Source organism: Colletes gigas, unplaced genomic scaffold (assembly GCF_013123115.1).
Source record: "Colletes gigas isolate AHSC1104 unplaced genomic scaffold, ASM1312311v1 Colletes_gigas_Sc00008, whole genome shotgun sequence".
Classification (NCBI taxonomy): Eukaryota; Metazoa; Arthropoda; class Insecta; order Hymenoptera; family Colletidae; genus Colletes; species Colletes gigas.
Window position 1 is genome coordinate 5,856,462 of NW_025106637.1, and position 16,427 is coordinate 5,872,888.

General features: G+C 37.8%; 3 protein-coding genes across 6 annotated transcripts; 2 read left to right on the plus strand and 1 right to left on the minus strand.

The window, feature by feature from the left end:
- The first annotated feature begins 7,507 nt into the window (after nucleotides 1-7,507).
- Nucleotides 7,508-9,325, plus strand: LOC122396771 (serine/threonine/tyrosine-interacting protein-like). Its single transcript, XM_043395428.1, has 5 exons — nucleotides 7,508-7,668; nucleotides 8,055-8,153; nucleotides 8,281-8,432; nucleotides 8,572-8,760; nucleotides 8,835-9,325. Exons 1-5 carry the CDS (start codon nucleotides 7,630-7,632, stop codon nucleotides 9,043-9,045), a joined length of 690 nt encoding a protein of 229 aa, XP_043251363.1. The 5' UTR covers nucleotides 7,508-7,629; the 3' UTR covers nucleotides 9,046-9,325.
- A 151-nt stretch (nucleotides 9,326-9,476) lies between these two features.
- LOC122396744 (NPC intracellular cholesterol transporter 2 homolog a-like) lies at nucleotides 9,477-15,879 on the minus strand. Of its 2 annotated transcripts, none has more exons than XM_043395392.1 (5): nucleotides 15,772-15,879; nucleotides 12,155-12,308; nucleotides 10,120-10,233; nucleotides 9,858-10,042; nucleotides 9,477-9,777 (listed from the first exon to the last, which is right to left on the minus strand). In XM_043395392.1, exons 2-5 carry the CDS (start codon nucleotides 12,306-12,308, stop codon nucleotides 9,694-9,696), a joined length of 537 nt encoding a protein of 178 aa, XP_043251327.1. In that variant the 5' UTR covers nucleotides 15,772-15,879; the 3' UTR covers nucleotides 9,477-9,693. The 2 variants fall into 2 exon arrangements, with proteins under 2 accessions (XP_043251327.1, XP_043251326.1); XM_043395391.1 differs by lacking the exon at nucleotides 15,772-15,879 and adding an exon at nucleotides 12,542-12,648.
- On the plus strand, nucleotides 12,815-15,839 carry LOC122396741 (signal recognition particle receptor subunit alpha homolog). Of its 3 annotated transcripts, none has more exons than XM_043395388.1 (8): nucleotides 12,815-13,012; nucleotides 13,184-13,557; nucleotides 13,693-13,706; nucleotides 14,052-14,172; nucleotides 14,246-14,384; nucleotides 14,465-14,997; nucleotides 15,074-15,488; nucleotides 15,700-15,839. In XM_043395388.1, the coding sequence occupies exons 1-8, from the start codon at nucleotides 12,896-12,898 to the stop codon at nucleotides 15,823-15,825; spliced, it is 1,839 nt and encodes a 612-aa protein (XP_043251323.1). In that variant the 5' UTR covers nucleotides 12,815-12,895; the 3' UTR covers nucleotides 15,826-15,839. The 3 variants fall into 3 exon arrangements, with proteins under 3 accessions (XP_043251323.1, XP_043251321.1, XP_043251322.1); XM_043395386.1 differs by lacking the exon at nucleotides 13,693-13,706 and adding an exon at nucleotides 13,772-13,813 and having other exon boundaries at nucleotides 13,184-13,553; nucleotides 14,040-14,172; XM_043395387.1 differs by lacking the exon at nucleotides 13,693-13,706 and having other exon boundaries at nucleotides 13,184-13,553; nucleotides 14,040-14,172.
- Nucleotides 15,880-16,427: the final 548 nt, after the last annotated feature.

Below are 16,427 nucleotides of genomic sequence, written 5' to 3' on the forward strand. Positions count from 1 at the left end.
GTGCAAGCAAAGTCGTAAATGCAACCAGAACAAGATCATGCATTTGCATTATGTTCGAGTCGCGCGTTAATCGTAGGAAAATTGTCCTCCTCGTCGATCGCCGACGATCCTCGATCCTCCGAGCGGATTTTCGATCGGGACTGTCCCCAGTTCGTAAGCAAAGATAAAAGTCGTGTCTTGAAACCAGAAACCAAAAGTAACAACAGAAGAAAATTATGTACTGTAAAATCTAACGAGTTTCTCGTAGTCTAGCATCGTAAAAAGATATTAGACACAAAATGATATAATGTTTCGTGTAGGTTGTGGCGCAATTGATTTCTATCGATGTGACAAAACCGATTTCTTTCCTGGAAACGTTCAATTAAAATGCGATAGATACGGATTCACACGCAAACTTCTTGCTGTTTGGAAAAATTGCGAAAACTTTTGTTTCGCCGATAAATATCTCCCTTGAAGAGCGGACAGACATTCACCTACGTACTCTTCAGCTTCAAGCATGAAGGTTGCAACTATTCGCGAAGTTTCCACCTTGGCACGGATTCTCTAAAGCGACATTTCTCGCTACCTTTGGCCTGCACGATCGCCTTTTCGAGAAAACTGGCCGCCCTTTACATGGGAGTGTGCCAACCAGTTGGCCAATCTTCGCTACGCGAGCGGAAAATGCTTTGACGCATAGGCAAATTCTTCTAAAAAGATGACCGATTTTAACACGCCAATCAAATCGCGTTTGTGGGGTAAAATTGATCGTGCAAAGCGAGACATTCAACTTTGATCTATGTAAGAATTAAGTATTGTTCAAATTCAATTATTCCATCCACTCTTCAATTTCAACGTTAAACAGAGCAGAACCTACAACGAAACGGCTGAATCGTTCGATTAACAAACGTGCAGTTTACATATTAGTCAAATTTACTACGAAATTTGCGTTTTAATAAGTATGAAGTTTCTGGATAGTTTTTGCAGGTTTCTCTCTAATGCACGCATCCACCGTGCAAAAAACGATCCACGCGTACTTCGAAATTAGACTTCGACTTCGTTTTACATTTTCTGGATGGATACGATTCGAAAAATGCACGTAGGAGGCCCGATGTCCAAACTCGTTGCGTCTTTCGTGTTTCCTTAGTCCGTGAAAGTGATAAATAGCGATTATACGAGACCACGTTCGGTTTTGCCAGTTACCGCTCGAATTTTGCGCAACTGTTGGTGCTCTTTGTTTCTGGACGTGTGCCCGCGGAGAGACGGGAAGACAACCCCGCAAGGATCTAAACGCGCTCGGGGAAGCGCTTGCAAAACCTGGAAAGTTTAACGATTCGGTTCAGCTTGGATTAAATATGAAATGTTCGGCCACGGTTCCGTGGTCGTCCATGCCTGAGAACTTTGCAACAACGGTGATCATTTCGCAACGCGATAGCCTATCGGTCTCTCTTCCTACAACATTTATTCCGAACCTATATTTTCAATCGGACGCTGGAAAATCAAGATATAATTGCGCTTTGGTACAAATAATTACCGTCCACGAACGGCACACGGCACGGACAAAGCAGCGTGGAAAATGAATTAACCGTCGGCGCGATTCGATTTGAATCGAGTTCAATCGCTTGCTAATTAGCTGTAGCAACGTAACGCGATTGCCCCGTCGTAGTTACGTTTCATTAGAGCTTTCCTTATTCAGATACGATCTTCTGGGATCCTTAAGTCGTCGCAAATACCAACCGATCGCGATCGTTTCCATCCTGCAAAATTAGTCGACGACGAGACTCTGGAAACGCGTCCACTGTCTCGTCAAACATGTTTCCAGTTATTTCTTTTGCTTTCTGAAAAATAATTGTACACAATGTAAATTGGCCACCGAGTAAATCGAAAATGCATTTGACATGGCTGATTATAACGCTAGTTTCAGCATAGGTTCACGGGCCGGCGAGCGAGCAGCAATTTCTGCATGCATCGCGAGTTTCCCATACAATGGCGGTCCGATCGCGAAGAATGATCTATGCGTCGTGATCGACGGTGCACGAGGAAGCTCCGCGTACAACGAATTGGGCAATCCGTTTGTCCAGATAGAATCGCTCTTTCGCTGACCGTTTTAGATTATACGGATCGGAGGAATTAGAGAAGCTAATCGAAAGGCTAGATCTCAGTCATTCAGATCAGATTTTGCAAAAAGGAAATTGCTATACACGCTCCGTGTCGGAATTAATCTCTATTCGGAGGGTATTCTACTGTAAACCTTCCAAAAAGAATTCATTCTTTTTCTCTTACATTTAAACCTTCGATGCTTTTTGTACCTTCATCGACGTTAATTAAGAAAACATAGTAGCAATTACTACGTTTTCTCCTTTCCATGTCGTACAAGCATGCATTGCTGAATTCAGTAGCCGCATAATTATAAACTACGACTCTACCACGGTCACTTAACTGGATGCTTTTCTTGGAATGGAATATGAATATTAAAAAAATACGCTTCGAGCGATCGGAGACTCGATTATGCCGACGTAAAACCGGTCGCAGCAGAAAAATTCTAATTTAGAACCCCTGGAGCGAAACTAATTAAAATTGTTAACACCTTCGCATGGGCGATAATCTGTTCCGATCTCTGAGAAATAGTTGTGGAAACCACCTACGCGAATAATAACAAAACTATTCGGTCCATTAATTTTAAGAGATTTCCGCGATATCGGGGAGATTACCGAGGAACCGACAAAATTTCCTAGTCGCGACCAGAGTTGGGCAAAGTGTAATCTAATTACATCTGCCCGCGATACAATTACGTGTAATCACGCTGCAGTTACACGGTAATTGCCGTCTAATTGCGGTGCTATCGTAATCGTAAATCGTTTGAGCACGCGATAACTCTCTTGTTATTGCGTAATTGCACGATTACGATACAATTACAGGTCGATTAAACCTTTTGTAAACGTAACGGAGCGGAGAAAATGTCGCGTACCGATAGGACTGGCATTTTCGATCTACTTCGTCGAGATAATGGTACTACGGCGTTGTCAATTTGTTTCATGGAAAGATTATTATGCCATAAATCGTCGTGGAGCAGTACACGCGTGTCGTTAAAAGTACTCGAACGGATCAGGGAGTTAAAAGTTAAGGCGAACCACCGTTTCCAATACATTCCAGTGCATTTTTCTGCCTGGCGGACAGCTGAATTTGTCCTCGTGAACCTCGATCGTTCCCGATAGCGACGAATGGCAGAATGTGATTTCTTGTACCTCGAGTGATCGCGTTTCTTGACGTTCACGAACTGGACATTGCCCACGGGCTAACGTACCGTGTGACCTGACAATCAAACAGACTTAACCGTACTTGCTTTTTCTACGCGGCTATCCATCGGTTCTTTCTTCGCGGGTCCACCGCAAAACGAGATATCGCAAGACAGCGGAACGATTACGACGAAACGACCTCCGAACACGAACTTGGGGGAAAAAGCCTGACTCTAAGAGACATATTCCATATTTCGTACCAGCAGGTCTGAGCACGATTCGACCGTTTCGTAATAATAACGTAATTAAACTTAGCCGCCGAACAGTGCAATTAAAAAATAGGGGGAGCAGAATTCCCGGCGAGAAACGAACGTTGTAGCTCGGCTCCTCCGGTCGCGTCAATAAAATTTACGACTTTAATAACGGTGTCGATTACACGAATTCCGGGGCCCGAATTTTTACGAGAACGGTAACGATGAACAGCCGGTATCGACGCAACGAAGGAACATTTACGAAACCGACGTACAAGAGACATAAAAAATAGCATCGTTACCGAGCCACTTGCAACAGAACGCAATTCGAGGAATAGCAAAATACGATTCCTAATTCCTCGGCATTCCTGGCCGCTGGCACCGTACGGTGCCTTGGGGACCACGTACCGGGTGAACCGACAATATCTAATAACCGATAATCCTGAAAGACAGACGCAAAATGGCTGAACATCGTACGAATGATCGTGTTTGATTATAGTTCCTTCCGATGAAGAGGGGTGAAGATGACCACAGAGACTAAGAAAGGGAAGTAACCAACTTGTTGGGCTCTCTACGGTAGGGGTGGTGAACCAGCAGCTAATTGTGATCCCTTCCCCTACTTTCCTGATCCGTTCAAGCGCATACGAACTACCTACTCTGTACCTACTCCGCAGAGCTGGGACTGAGGCTTGCTGGGCATTTAATTAGCACCTTTCGTTTCCCATAAATCGAATTTTAATCCAAGGATTAGAGGACGCGTTCTTGATGCCTAAAAGTACTAGAAACGCGTAGAAGGGAGAATTAATTCTTTTTTGAACGTCCACGGTACAAAAAGACCCCTTAAGCTCGTTTGAGGCGGCGATTGGTCGCGTTCTCTATGTCCACCGACGGAGCCATGTGCTCTAGATTCGTGTCCCAAGGATGGCGATTGCAACAATCTTGGTGCCGATGCCCCCGGGGGCAACACGGATTCCCATATCTGCGAGCACACAGCACGTCAACGAGCTTAGAAAGTAAACTTCCATGCAGTGGGGCTACGCCTTCGGCTGCTCGCTGCTTAATTATTTAATTATACGAATCCCGGCGGCGGCGGCGGGAGCCCTGCTCGCGGAAGAAAGCAGAACAGCCCCCGTTGTTTGCTGCAACACGACGCCAGATCGAACGCGGCAGTTTTTTTTGTTTTATTATCTGGCAAAGATTTCCAATCGCTATTACTCTTTCAGCCACGGTCTGAAACGCTGTAGCTTTAACCCTTACGCAGGGAACCAAAAATCGCCCATTTTATAATTACGATCGAAGCTTTTAACACGCATGGGTTAAAAAAGAAATCGTACGACTTATTGCTAAAAGACAAATAACGAAAATAATTGCTGTCAAAAATTACACATTATTTCCCCCTTGTTATGTGACACGCATCCGGAATAACAAATCTTGGCGAACGTCCGGTTGAAATTAGTGTGTTCGATCCTTTTAATTGTTCGCCTGTCGTGTGTGGAACATTGCAAGTCACGGACATTGCAATTGGTTTAAAGGTCGCCTTTCGTAATTTCCACGAATTCTTAGCTTTGCTAATTCCAGATATTCTTCTGATTTTGGCTCATCCACTTCTCGTACGAATTGTACAGTATTATTCTCCAAGTGGTATTGTCGATCCTCGGAGACCAACACGGCGTTTAACGTGTTGTAATAGTTTTGACAGTGGCAGAATAATTGCACGTCTGTGACCCGTGCCAAAGTAAGCACCGGTCACCGAGAAAAGCCAAGTTTAACGTGCCTGGTGTAGAATGATCGAGCGTCGGATAGGAATGCCTGTCGATCAGCTGCGTCATCCGACGAGAAGCGTCGATTCCAAGTTTGTCACTCTCAAAGTCATTGCCCGGGGCTCTGGTACAACGAGATGAAATAATGCCAGACCAGTTCCTCCACAGCAATCGTCCCTCCATCTTCGATCGATCGACGGCTACCTTTAGTTAATAACCAGCCGTGGGGATGAGTATGAATTCGCAAGATCAACTTGACCTCGGTCTTCTTACGAGTAGTCCCATTCCGCGGATGCTCGTCGTTCCTCTCCGGGGTACGTCAGCGTTACGTTTACTTGCGTGATATGGTCGAAAAAATGGCTCCTTATTTTTCCATATTTGTTTCATTAAAATTTAATTTGCAAACCTAAAACGCCATTGAGCAGAGGAACATGACTCAACGCGGTCGATCGAAACGCGTCGGGGTACGGAGACCCGAGCGTTTGTTAATCCTGTATCATACTTTCGTAGCGGCGCGTTACGAAATAATGATAAGTCGGGCCGAGAAAGGTGAAGATCTGCACGCGATGCCGATCAAGATTAACGTAATAGCTCGCGTAAAATTCTCATTTTCTACGGAAGCACGGCCACGAAATCTGTTTAGCGTTACGGGGCGTTGAATTGCTTGGCCGATGCAGCGCCCATGCATGGACTTTCATCGCGAAAGCGTAGCGATAGATATGGAAAAGTGTATTACGTCCCGGAAGAAAATACGCGCTGTCGGTTACCGCAACCTGAGGAATCGGTGCCTCGTAAAATCATAGATTAAACAGTTCGTAACTAAATTGCGTTGCTCGACTTGGCGTTCGTTCCCGAAAGCGTACGCCGTTTCTCCATAGTAGCACATTGTGCCCAGTGATGGGAACGACACCGAATCAATACCATCGAAGCGAACTCTTAAGGGGCCTTTCTACCTTGTAGGATTAAAAAAATCGATATTTTTTTTTGCATTTTCCTTTAGTATGTAGTCTCGAAAATATGTCTACCAAATATTGAATTGAAATTTGAAAAACTAACGAAGTTATAGCCTGCTGAAATGTACCGCGCGCAGGTATAACAACTGGGCGTGAAACTTTACAGCTGTTTTTCTCGAAACTACATTTTTCGGCACTGCGTGCGTGATAACTAAAAAACTATTCAAGATATCATCAAATTTATACAGTATCTTCAGAACTGGTCTCCCTATAGCATGAACTAGGATAATTGCGATATATGCAATACTTTTTCTTTTATTAACAAAAAAGCAACCAAATATATGAAAATATTCAGTATTTTTTCGTAAAATAGCTGCCATTTTGCCATTTTTTGTTTTTTTGAAAAGATCCTAGTTCATGCTATAACCACACTCATCTATATTAAGAATATCGTTGGTTTTAGGATTTCGAATAACTTGTTCGCAAGATATCACGTACGCAGTCGGGTGCCGTTCGTAAAAACTGTTGTTTGATGATCAACAAAAACAGCGTAATCAATAGATATTATGCGTTGCAAAAATTCGTAAATATAGCTAAATATATAATAAATGTATCTACAAAATCCGGAATTAATCGCTCTTTAATAACCCGCAAAAAAAAATCACAAAGAAACACGTATTTTTCATGCCTACAAGGTAGAATGGCCCCTTAAATTCTAAACAGCCATCGGACGGTATAATAAGATAAAAATGATTGAAAATGTCTTCGAATAACATTACAATTTTTATAAACGAGACAATGTTTCATTATTTGAGACGTCGATGCTAGTTTCGATAGAAAGTCAATGGCTAGAAAATCAATTTAGATCCAATATGGAATCGATGCCGGAATCGATGTGATTCAATTTACTACGAGGTTTAATTCTTTGATTGTTACGTGCAATATCGAGATAATTGATCGATTGTTATTGTTGCTAGCAATTTCGATTGAAGTACGGTCGATAAAGCCTACACTCGGAAACGAGCCCCAGAAGATATGCAACCGACTGCCATCGTGCAACAAGCATGCACGACGGGTTGCATCCATGCAGGGTTCGCCATTTTAGCTCGCTGATAACCTCGCTATATGAATAAAGTATTTATGTTTCATATATTTATTGTAACTGTTACATGAGAATCTCCTCTTAATTTGTTACATATTGCGGGTTTCCATGAAGTACAGCACAAAATACGAATCACGAATCTAAGTAAGTTCATACTCAATGGTTATTGTGCATTTAAGATGTCGCCATATTTCGAACAACGGAATGCACTATGATAGCTAGCTATATTGCAAATAGTCGATGCATTGAAAAACAATATCACGATCGCGGTAAAAAAGAATATCGTTGTTTCCTATTTTTTATCGTATAAATTCGACAATTACGTACGTTCAAGTGTAAGAAATTAGTGGTATGCTGTCTCTAGACAGTAATGAAACTCACCAAGATGAGGTACGCGGATTCCAATATTCGTCCTATAGTGTTGTAAACGTTATATCCTCAACGTATTAGGTTATATTGTATTTGTCATTGCGATATTTATCTGATATTTTTTAGGGACTCTTGTATGCGTTTTAACTTTTATATTTTCGTTTTGCATACAGGTACCTAGAAAATATACGATTCAAACACTGTCGTATGTTATATCTTTTTGTACTGTTAATTGTTTACAGTGAAATGTGTCAATGTTTTCAAGACCTCGAAAAAAATATTGTTTAAACCGACTTGTTTCCTTTTTATTTGTTCCTTGAATTATCCTATTCCCAGTTAGCAATATTTCGACATTCGTATCTATCGTTTTTTCAAATCCAAAGGGCTAGAATAAAAACATTTTTTAGGAAACCACTAGCGAAAATGGATCCGACGATTATCAAAGAATACCTATCACCATGGATGAGCCAAAAGAATGGACTTACACAATGAGAAGACACATGCAGGTAAATCAAATATACATTTGCTGAAACAATGAACTGTTATAAGTATGTTGATATGAAATTAATTTATAAATGTCTATGTGTGTGTATATAAAAAATATTGTTTAAATTAATAATTACCTTATATTAGGAGGTGGTACCTGGATTATACCTCGGTCCATACAGTGCAGCTAGTCGGTCAAAACTACAATCTTTATTAGAACATGGCATAACTCATATAGTGTGTGTTAGACAGAATATAGAAGCAAATTTTATAAAACCTAACTTTCCAGACAAATTCAAGTACAAAATATATATATACAAGTTACTAGTACAACCTGGATAAAACGATACTTATCTAACAGATATTGCACGATTATCGTTTTCTCTAGATCCAGTTATGCATCTTCGGTGTAATCTATATTAAAATGTCCAATTGTAGGTATCTTGTTTTGAATATTGCTGATACAACAACAGAGAACATTATTCAACACTTTCAAAAAGTTAAAGCATTCATCGACGATGGTTTAAATTCTGGTGGTCAAGTCTTAGTACATGGCAATGCTGGTATATCAAGATCTGCTGCATTAGTGTTAGCATATGTTATGGAGACCTATGGATTATCACAAATGTAAATTTTTAATTTAGAGTAATATGTTATATTTTCTATAAAAACTATATACTGAAATGTTAAATATTTTTCAGACGCGCGTATGCAATGGTACAACAAAGAAGATTTTGTATAAATCCTAATGAAGGTTTCATGGCACAATTGAAAGAATACGAACCGATATATCAAGCACAAAAAACGTTAAAAAATGGGCAACAAAGTTCAATGAAACAACGAACTAAAAGAACGATTCATCAAATGGATACCGAACGGGTAGAAGATAGATGCAACGAGATGGACAGTTGATGTTATATGTGAAAATATTAAAAGTATCAAAAAGACTTATTCTAGATTAAGTTAAAATAGCGATAGACTTGACGGGAAGTAGCATGCTATACGTCATGTTTTGAAAAATACCTAAACATAGGTATATTGTGAAATCAAATTTAATTGCTAATATGATATATAAGAATTGAAAATTAATTGCAATATGTTCTTATATGTATTAGCTAAAGAAATTCATTATCTAGGTAAACAAGATATTATAGCTTTGAAAGCTCTGTCTAAATTTTAGACCACAGTATACACTTATAATAACCAATAAACTGTAAAAAAATTTTTAAACATACGTGATAAAAAAATAATAATTCTATTTTTTATTTATTCAGCTTCTAAGTTATTTATAACTTGTTACATATTTGCTAAAGAAATATAGATAATATTTTTAAGGTCTTCATTATTTATTGCCACAGTGTAATGTCCTATATTTATTTTTGCCAATACATTAACTTTTCCAAGACTAAACAAAATATTTGTACACGCAGTACATTAAAGTAACTTAAGAAACGTAATGAACAATATTTTACAATTGTAAATATTTTGTATTTATTTCGTACCATTTTCGTAAAATACACACTTCCTTAGAAATAATATCACGAACTGAATCGATACCATTCATTTAATTTTTGCTGGGATCAGCAAACAGACTATGTCTTCATTATTTTCATCTCTGAGTTCCCATTTTATAATAACCGATAACTACAACATAATAATAATAAAAATTATAAATATACCATTAAAAATCATAATAATATCGTATAGTATATAAATTAAAATACCTTAGGATAAGCTAATAGAACTGGTAATGTATTTTTATAATGATATACTTCTCCAGTCTTAGTTAAAGGACACGTGATTCCCGAATCTGGATCTTTGCAGGCATCTGCATTTGGTAATGGAAAAGGCATAGGCACCTCCATTATAATACCACGTACCATTGCATAAACATCTTTCATTTCTTTATCTGTAAAAAAAAACACCATAACTGTTCTAATTACTCTGTATATAGATTCAAAAATTATTCAACAGAAGCATACTAACCAACTGTAAAATCTATGTTGATTGATGCATTTGTATTCCTTACCAAATCACATACAGATTGGGTCATATCACAACCTGACAAACTTACAGATGTAAACTTGCCAACCTTTGAGCCTATATAAAAAAAAGAAGCTTATAAAATGTTTGACATTCAGTCACAACATTCAGGGATAATTTTAATAGTACCTGATAGTTGCTGAACCATTGATTTAACCAGATACTTGTAAACAGTCAAACAAATACTGTTTACTAAGTATTTTATCAATATGGTAAACATTTACTTTATTTTAACATTGAAAAAAAACACAGATTGGGGAAACATTTTGCATTTCTTTGACAAAAAAAAAAAACTTAAATAATCGCCGCTCGACCTCAGTTTTCGAAATAGTTGCCGTTGGCGCGTTTCGTCTACAAACGATCGTCGCTTGTTTCTCGTGATAAAATTTCGAAACGAAAATGTTGGTGCAATATTTGTTTAACATTTCGACCGAGTCGTAATTATTAAAGTGCGAAGTGAACAAACTCCTTTAAAAAAACAACTCTCGTTTGTATCTTTTACGTAAAAGGGTTTTCACACTGACGTAAGAATAAACCAGTAGCAAATTTCATGACTCGTAATATTTTTCCGGAGACAAGTATTGCCTCTATTATCATTGCAACCACATAGCATTACACCAATTACACTCCGTTCGGTCGATAATTAGGTATCATTTATTAGATTAGATACTTGCCGCGAGAATTAAAAGAAAATTGATACCAAATATGCTTTTCAGCTTAAAGAATTAACCGCAACTCGGTGAATAATGAAAACAAATTTACTGCATAATAAATAATAAACGAAACGCAAAAAACTTCAAATTCGTCTTTTTAAATCGAAATGTATGAATAATAAAAAATTATATTTCTGAAAACACAAAAATGCAAACACGATCAACCGTCGAATCGCAAAATTTGTACATATTAATTTGAGACCTGCACAAATAAATTCTGAAATTGTTTAAAACGTCGCATGATTTCATATACGTATAGCATGGTCTGATTATCAATTGCGATTGGAAGCACATGCACATTTATCAGCTGCGTATTATTTGAACGATGTGATGATGCATTCGTATCTGACATGAAATATATTGCTCAATTAAAAAATTGACATTTAATAATTCAATTATACGGACAAATTAATAATTCTTATATATACAATTTCGTTTCATTTAATTTTCGTAATACTTCGTTTTTCCAAAACATATTCATTTCTGCTTTGTTTGGTCTAATAATTGGTAATCGTAGAATTCTAAGTATTATACGAGATTCCCTTGCCTCGATTCCATTTCGATTGCAACAGTACACTCCTTAACTACGTGTTTACATCAAATACTTTTGAAACATACGATTGGGACGCTTGTATTGTAGGCACAATATGTATACATATGTTAGAGGTTAGTAGAATTGCTTACATTTGTCGAATATAGCTTTCAAAATGTAAATAGTGTATTATACGAATACAGAATAACCGTTAAGAAAAAAAAATATGACTCCAACGACAGCCTTAACAGAAACGAATTAGGTAAAAAACAAAGTGGACTGCTTAAAGGGAAACAACATGTACGACAAAATATAGATCACCATGATGTAATTATCGTGACTAATAACTAAACAGTCGATGAAGCGTAAGAAATAAGCAAAGAAGACTTAGAAACTGTAAAGGTCCATTTAAGGTCCGAGCCGAGCAAATAACTACACGGTCGAAGCATGCATTGACAATGTTTTATTGTTATTTCAGATTATTCGTTAATAATATATCCATGCAAAGCCCAATAACTGAATGCTAACTTAGCAGCTATGTCAACAAAATTTGTACGAGTCGCATGTTTGATTCGTTAGCAACGAATTTTCAACGAGCTCGGTCAATCCTAGTCCGGCATAGTTACAAAGTTATCATGCAGCAATAATCAACTGTTTGAATAATCGACGGTTCTGCTGTATATATTTATTCTTATATTATAGCCTTTTTATGTAGAACAAAGTCTAAACTTACCGCAGTCGGTGATCTCCACGGCTCGACATATCGGCGATACACACAAGCTTAGGAAGCATAAGACAAGAATGGTAGCGGTCGTTCCGTACATCTTGTTTGGTCGGTGTCCGCGCGGGTAATGAAGGTTCACGCTGCCTCGCATTGAAATAAACATCTCTAATCAGGTAGTTTCGGCATACACTACGACATCGTCGTCGTTTTCAAATTACGTGTAAGTACAGAGTGATTCTACAAAGTCGACAAACACAAACTGATACTCGCCCTCTTTCTCGATTCCCCGAAACTGTCCGAAATGAGCGCGAATGCACTTCGGATCGTCTTGAGGGAGCCGAGAAAGAAGACGAATTGTATGCCTTTCCTTTTCGCTCTCGAACCTTGCTCCTTTACCTTTCCCATTAATTTCTTAACTATTATAAATTCATAATAATGAACTTTTCCGAAAATACGCGATGCCATCTATAAAAGGGGATTCTAACTACCAGAAAGTTATCCGGGCCACAAAATACTAAAGGAGGTGTACAACGTATAAGTTTCCCGCCATTTCTACTACTCGTTCCACATATGTAGCTTGAGCATTTCCCTTGCACCGAGGGCTCCGTCTGATATCACTCTCTTGTAGTTTTTATTCTATGGTTCATGCAGTATCTGACGTGTACAAAAATCAAAGTGCACGGTCACTAGTAGGTTAGATCTCAACATTGAATAATAAACAATTTTTTATTATTAAGAAATCGTGTAATTATGCTCGATTTATTTACTATATTTAGTAAAGGTGGAATTGTGCTTTGGTGTTTCCAAAGTACTTCGCAAATATTTGCTCCTAGCGTTAATGCATTGATACGAAGTGTCATATTGCAAGTAAGTGCGCGCCTCAGTTAAAGTTTATTATTTTTTTTAATTTGTGTTCGTCCGTATGAAATGTTATTAAAGATACAATCCATGTCCAAAATAATGTAATTTGTACAAGAAACGAGAAAAAAACGTTTGTGTCCGATAACCTATTCACATGTTTAAAATTTCCATTTGCAGGAACGAACAGGGAATCACACCTTCGAGTATGATTCCTTACGTTTACAGTACAAACTTGACAATGAATTCGAGCTAGTGTTTGTTGTCGCCTACCAGAAAATACTGCAGTTATCTTACATAGATAAGTTTTTAAATGATATCCATCTGGAATTCAGAGATAGATTTAAAAATGAATTGGAGAGGTCCCAGTGGTTTTGTAATTTCAATTTTAAAAATAATTATGAGAATGTACTTGCTATGGCTGAACAATGGGCACGAACTCAGGCTAAATTACCTAAGCAAATGCGTACATTTGATGAAAGTCAAAAATCAAAAAAGACTGTTGCTAGTATGATCGAACGAAAGGATGACAAAGATAATAAAAAACAGGGTATGTATAAAGTTTTAGTTATGATAGAATTATTGAAACTTCAAGTACCTTTTCTCTGGTCTAATAAAAAAGTGTTTAGATTGTTTTGTAAATTTCTGGTTGGAAAGTGTTTGTCTAGGACACAATATAGAATCACAAGGAATTTTAATTTAGGTAGTTTGTCTATTCCAATATGGTTATCACTAACAGGAAATGGGGATTTTATTCTTGGCTTCTAGGTAAAAGGAAGAAAGGAATTAATACTAGTAAAGATGATCAATGTAAGTGATATTGAATTTCATGCACAATACATTATAAGCATGAGTCGCGTCTTTCTACCGCGTGCTAACGATATTAACAGTAATTGCATCTACAAGAGAGAATAAAATTGGATTTTTTATTTTAATTTTTGAATACTTAGCGTTTCCGTTAGTTAATTAATCGATTGGTTGATAATAAAAATTAATTGTCGCGTTTATGATTATTATTCTTTATTTCGTTCTTTAGCGAAAATTCAAGAGATCCCAAAGCAGGATCTATCGAATAATCGCAACGAAGAAATAGACGAAGAAATGTTAATTGCAAATCGTATGAAATTGGCACAAAAATTAAACAGTCAAAAAAAGAAAGTCGATAAACAGTAAGTTTATTGAGTTAGGGAGCGAAAAAAAGTGTATTTTAGATTTAATGGTAAAGTAGGTGTAATTTCGTAGGAAAAGTCCTAAGCCTGAAAAGGCGGGGAAAAAGCCTCGCGTTTGGGAATTAGGTGGGACCATCAAAGACCTCGCTACTCTAGAACGCACTAAAGATAAGCCAGAGGAAAGCGGCGATTACGTGGCAGCTGATAAAACAGTAAATTAATAAGTTTGAATCGCTCAGTCGTATATTAAAAGACGCGTGTACTATCGAAAACTATTTAACGTTTTGTTCAGTTAGTAGGCCAGATGAAAGGCAGTATACGTGACTTGGAAGTTGAAACTGAATCCGAGGATGAGTCTGACGAGGAAATCGAAACTTCCAAACCGCAAGTAAAAAAAAAAACGAATAGCATGTTTTCAATGTTCAAGAGTTTGGTTGGCAATAAGTGCTTGAAACACGAAGACATGGCTCCGGTTTTAGAAAAGCTGAAGGATCATTTAATTTCGAAAAACGTGGCTGCTGATATTTCTCAGAAATTGTGTGATTCTGTCGGCGTAAAACTCGAAGGGAAGGTACTCGGTACGTTCGACAGCGTGACGAATACTGTGAAGGCAACGTTGACGGAGGCATTGGTACAAATACTTTCACCGAAAAGACGAGTGGACATTTTACGAGACGCAATGGAAGCCAAGAAGAACAACAGACCGTACGTGATGACATTTTGCGGCGTAAACGGAGTAGGGAAATCGACCAACTTGGCGAAAATCTGTTTCTGGCTGATCGAAAACAACTTCCGTGTTCTTATCGCTGCGTGCGATACATTTAGGTGGTTTGAGCTACTTTATTGCCGTCAGTTTCTAAATGTCCATGCGCATTTAAATAAACGATTTGTTTTACTTCAGAGCCGGTGCAGTCGAGCAACTGAGGACGCATATGCGTCACTTGAATGCCCTACATCCGGCAGAGAAGCACGGAAATCAGTCTATGGTTCAATTATACGAAAAGGGTTATGGGAAAGATGCCGCCGGCATAGCTATGGAAGCGATACGATATGCAAAGGATTCAAAAATCGATGTGGTCTTAGTGGACACTGCTGGTAGAATGCAAGATAACGAACCATTGATGAGAGCATTGGCTAAGCTAATCAAAGTGAACGAGCCAGATTTAGTACTTTTCGTCGGTGAGGCTTTAGTTGGAAACGAAGCTGTCGATCAATTAGTGAAATTCAATCAGGCATTAGCCGATTATAGCCAATCTAGAAATCCTCATATCATTGATGGCATCGTCCTGACTAAATTTGATACAATCGATGATAAGGTAACCAAAATATAGTGTATTTTAGTAAGTTAGGGAATTTACGATAAATGTCTTTTATTTGCTTTATAAAGTTTCTATTTTCTCTGCGTATTCTTTGTGACGTTGTTCTAAGTTTGTTTCGAACAATGGAGTTTTAGGTTAAATTAGCGTTAGCAGTTATAGGTTAGTTTCTCGATATACGGTATAAAATTGATCGTTAATACTTTTTCAGGTAGGGGCAGCGATTTCTATGACATACATTACCGGACAACCTATTGTTTTTGTTGGTACAGGACAAACTTACACAGACTTGAAGTCGTTAAACGCGAAAGCTGTAGTACACGCTCTGATGAAATAATTGTTGATCGATTAATAAAACGATATTAAATTTATTGTATAAAAGATTACGATTTCATGGATTGTTATTGATAAACTGAAGAAAGGAATTGTTATTACTATGATCACGATAAATATAGAACAATTTCGAAATGATAATATATACGATAAGATCGCGTCGAGAGACAATGGTTTCGATATATTTCGATATATTCGAGAATAGAAAGGAGACCGACGTTGTTTTTAATTACGTTGGCGAAACGATCCGGTACACGATGCCGTACAATTTCCAGAAACGTTCGTATACTGTATTAAATCTGTTTGTGTTAAAAATTATTTATTGTATACGTTTATAGAAAGTTTTCTAAAAAATATAAATAATGTAATTGGAAACATTACGAATATACTACATGTCCGTTGTATGTACGTTTTCCTATCCACGTAAAGTTTGTTCGGTCGATAATCGATGATGGAACGTTTGATCAGTCGGTATATGTTAACTTTATGAACTTTGGTTTAAAAAAAGAATATTAATTTTTTTCTTTGATTTGTTCAGGTTCGTGTTATCGTTACGGTGGAAAAAATGCGTTAACGGTGGTGAGAGATTTGAGGGGAATTTATAAT